This window comes from Sinocyclocheilus anshuiensis, unplaced genomic scaffold (genome assembly GCF_001515605.1).
Source record: "Sinocyclocheilus anshuiensis isolate Anshui unplaced genomic scaffold, SAMN03320099.WGS_v1.1 scaffold1637, whole genome shotgun sequence".
NCBI lineage: Eukaryota > Metazoa > Chordata > Actinopteri > Cypriniformes > Cyprinidae > Sinocyclocheilus > Sinocyclocheilus anshuiensis.
The window spans coordinates 283105-286520 of NW_015540944.1; the positions used below are offsets into that span (position 1 = coordinate 283105).

Sequence of the window (3416 nt, forward strand, 5' to 3'; positions counted from 1 at the left end):
TGCTTGTGTATATGTTAGAAGGAAGACCTGAAGCGAGGTACGTATATTGTAATTGCATTTAGACCTTGCGTTCAAATGAATAATATTGATATGATGATTAAACATGTCCGGTTGGCATTCGTTCTACCTCATATTTGATGTAACTAAGTTAAATCAATGAGTGTTAGCCTAAGCTGTGCTGCAGGAGATTCTGCGTCTGCCGCTGCGTGAAATGATCCAGATTCACGCAAACATAAAGTCTATTTAGTCTAGTTATTGCATTTTTGCTGGTTCATTTACGCTGATGTTGACGCCGAAGCTAATATAAGCCCCAACTTGTGTTCAACGCGAAGCGGTGCACTAATAGTCTTCTTCATGTGTCTGCTTGCAACTGTAACTTGACAGCTAACTTACTGTCAGCCAGACTGGAATAAACGGACTTGAATGCGAACTAGAGCCCAATTCGCGCCAGCCGTCAATTCAAAAGTTCTATGTCATCTCTAGACAGTAACGGATTTAACGGATTTCACGTCTCCTAATCCGGACGGACGCCTAATGAAATGATGTGCTGTTCCCGCTCACGCAGCTCGGATTTCTCCGCTGGATTTTAGAGCTTCGGTCGCTGCTGTGGATGAACCGGAGCCGGTGGCGGTCAGCTGGACATGGCCAGCTCACACCTGGCTGATCTGTCCCAGGCCTGGGAGAACTACATGGACTGCCGCGCTCAGGGCGCAGATCTGCAGGTGAGCCGGGAGAGCTAGTTACTAATTGCTAAGTAGACGATGAGCAAACTTTGTACGTGGGCTTGTCAAAGATTTGCTTGGAAGTTGGGGGAAAGCCTTACATTTGAAAGCTGTGTTCTTGCTAGGATGTTCTGGCTTACTAGACGAGCAGATAAACTAGTTCTGATTTACTAGATTTGTGTATTTACTAGGGCGTGCTCGGTTACTAGACAAACAGATTTACCAGTTCTGATCTATTAGATGTAGATTTACTAGGGTGTTCTGGGTTACTAGACATACAGATTTACTAGTTCTGATTTACTAGATCTAGTTCATTACCGTGATATATCGCATCACCGAATACGGCACAAGTCTACTAGACATACAGATTTACCAGTTCTGATCTATTAGATGTAGATTTAATAGGTTGTTCTGGGTTACTAGACATACATATTTACTAGTTCTGATTTACTAGATCTAGTTCTGTAGATTTACTAGGGTGTTCTGGGTTATTAGACAAACAGATTAACTAGTTCTGATTTACTAGATCTAGTTCTGTAGATTTACTAGGGTGTTCTGGGTTATTAGACAAACAGATTAACTAGTTCTGATTTACTAGATCTAGTTCTGTAGATTTACTAGGGTGTTCTGGGTTATTAGACAAACAGATTAACTAGTTCTGATTTACTAGATCTAGTTCTGTAGATTTACTAGGGTGTTCTGGGTTATTAGACAAACAGATTAACTAGTTCTGATTTACTAGATCTAGTTCTGTAGATTTACTAGGGTGTTCTGGGTTATTAGACAAACAGATTAACTAGTTCTGATTTACTAGATCTAGTTCTGTAGATTTACTAGGGTGTTCTGGGTTATTAGACAAACAGATTAACTAGTTCTGATTTACTAGATCTAGTTCTGTAGATTTACTAGGGTGTTCTGGGTTATTAGACAAACAGATTAACTAGTTCTGATTTACTAGATCTAGTTCTGTAGATTTACTAGGGTGTTCTGGGTTATTAGACAAACAGATTAACTAGTTTTGATTTACTAGATCTAGATCTGTATATTTACTATGGTGTTTTGGGTTACAAGACAAACAAATTGACTAGTTCTTATTTATAGTAACGTTACTCAATCTGTAGATTTTATTAGACAAACAGATTAACTAGTTCTGATTTACTAGATCTAGTTCTGTATATTTACTAGGGTGTTCTGGGTTACAAGACAAACAAATTGACTAGTTCTTATTTATAGTAACGTTACTCAATCTGTAGACTTACTAGGGTGTTCTGGGTTACTAAACAAACAGATTAACTAGTTCTGGTTTACTAGATCTAGATCTGTATATTTACTATGGTGTTTTGGGTTACAAGACATACAGATTTACTAGTTTTGATTTTCTAGATCTGTAGATTTAGGGTGTTCTGAGTTACTTACTACTACTAGACAAACAGATTAACTACTTCTAATTTACTAGATCTAAATTTACTAGGGTGTTCTGGTTTACTACATAAGGACAGCTTTATTAGTTCTGACTAGTTCAGGGTTATTAGACAAACAGATTAACTAGTTCTAATTTACTAGATCTGTAGATTTACTATGGTGTTTTGGGTTACAAGAAAAACAAACAGTAATTTTTTTAGCTATATCGCCCAGCCCTAGTGTGTTGTGTGTGTGTGCATCAATTAAAGCAGCGCATTTAATATAGAGCGGTGATATAGAACTGGCTTGGTACTACATGGAATAAATGAAAGTAAAATACTCTAAGAGCACAGCAGTGCATAGTATACCTGTTGTAGCACATTGTTTACTTTAAGAGTACATGTTATGTTTAATTTAAATGTAACATTTTTATTTTAATGTAAGACTGTTTTATTTATTTTAAATTTAAAGTAATTTACTTTCAAATGCCCCAAATACCATGGTACTAGGGATGTAACGGTATGAAAATTTCATATCACTGTTATAGTGAACAAAGTTATCACAATTATCAATATTATCACGGTTTTGTTCAAATTAGATGAAAACGTTCAAAAAGAACTGATACACACACTGAAAACATTTCAATAAGTTTTATATTTGAAAATCAACAAACAACAAATACAATTAGCAGCTATATGCACTTTTTTTTTAGCATAAACATTAAATTAACATTAACATGAAGCCCTAATAATAACAATAATAATAATAATAAATCACTATATATATATATATATATATGTACACACACATATTATATTGTCCTGACGATTGTTTTGTACACTGTTCATAATGAATTTATAAACAGGTAAGATTTCAAAACATTAATCTCTAAAAAACAAGTTTAATTTATTCTTACAATAGCCTTATGATTTTTTGCTCAGAAATTCTGTGTTGTGTATTTACATTTTTTAAGGCATAAACATTCATTTAATCTATCTTTTAAGTAATGAAAATTAAACAAATTTTATTTTTTGGAAAATAAAGGTAATTTAATATTACAATTAAAACATTGAAGAAATATTGTATGATTATTCCTTAAAAATAAGGTTTTAATAATTTTAGTAGTAGTAGTAGCAGCCTATTACGTACATTCTACTGAACAACAGTAATATATTTCCTATTTCCTAAAAGTTAAACCGAACTTTTATTTTGACGGGTTGCCGTGAATACCTTTACATTTCTGTGTGTATATGATATGAGGACAGTTTTACTCAAATGAAACGGTCAAATGCT

At 34.2% G+C, this 3416-nt stretch overlaps 1 protein-coding gene across 1 annotated transcript in view; it reads left to right on the forward strand.

Moving 5' to 3' along the window:
* Window positions 1–3416, forward strand: part of LOC107689764 (lysosomal-trafficking regulator-like) — a 105407-nt gene continuing 101991 nt past the window's right edge. The window contains exons 1-2 of the mRNA XM_016487908.1: window positions 1–37; window positions 484–722. Of these exons, the coding sequence (XP_016343394.1) occupies window positions 642–722 (81 nt within the window). The 5' untranslated portion in view covers window positions 1–37; window positions 484–641. The remainder of the gene's footprint in view (window positions 38–483; window positions 723–3416) is intronic.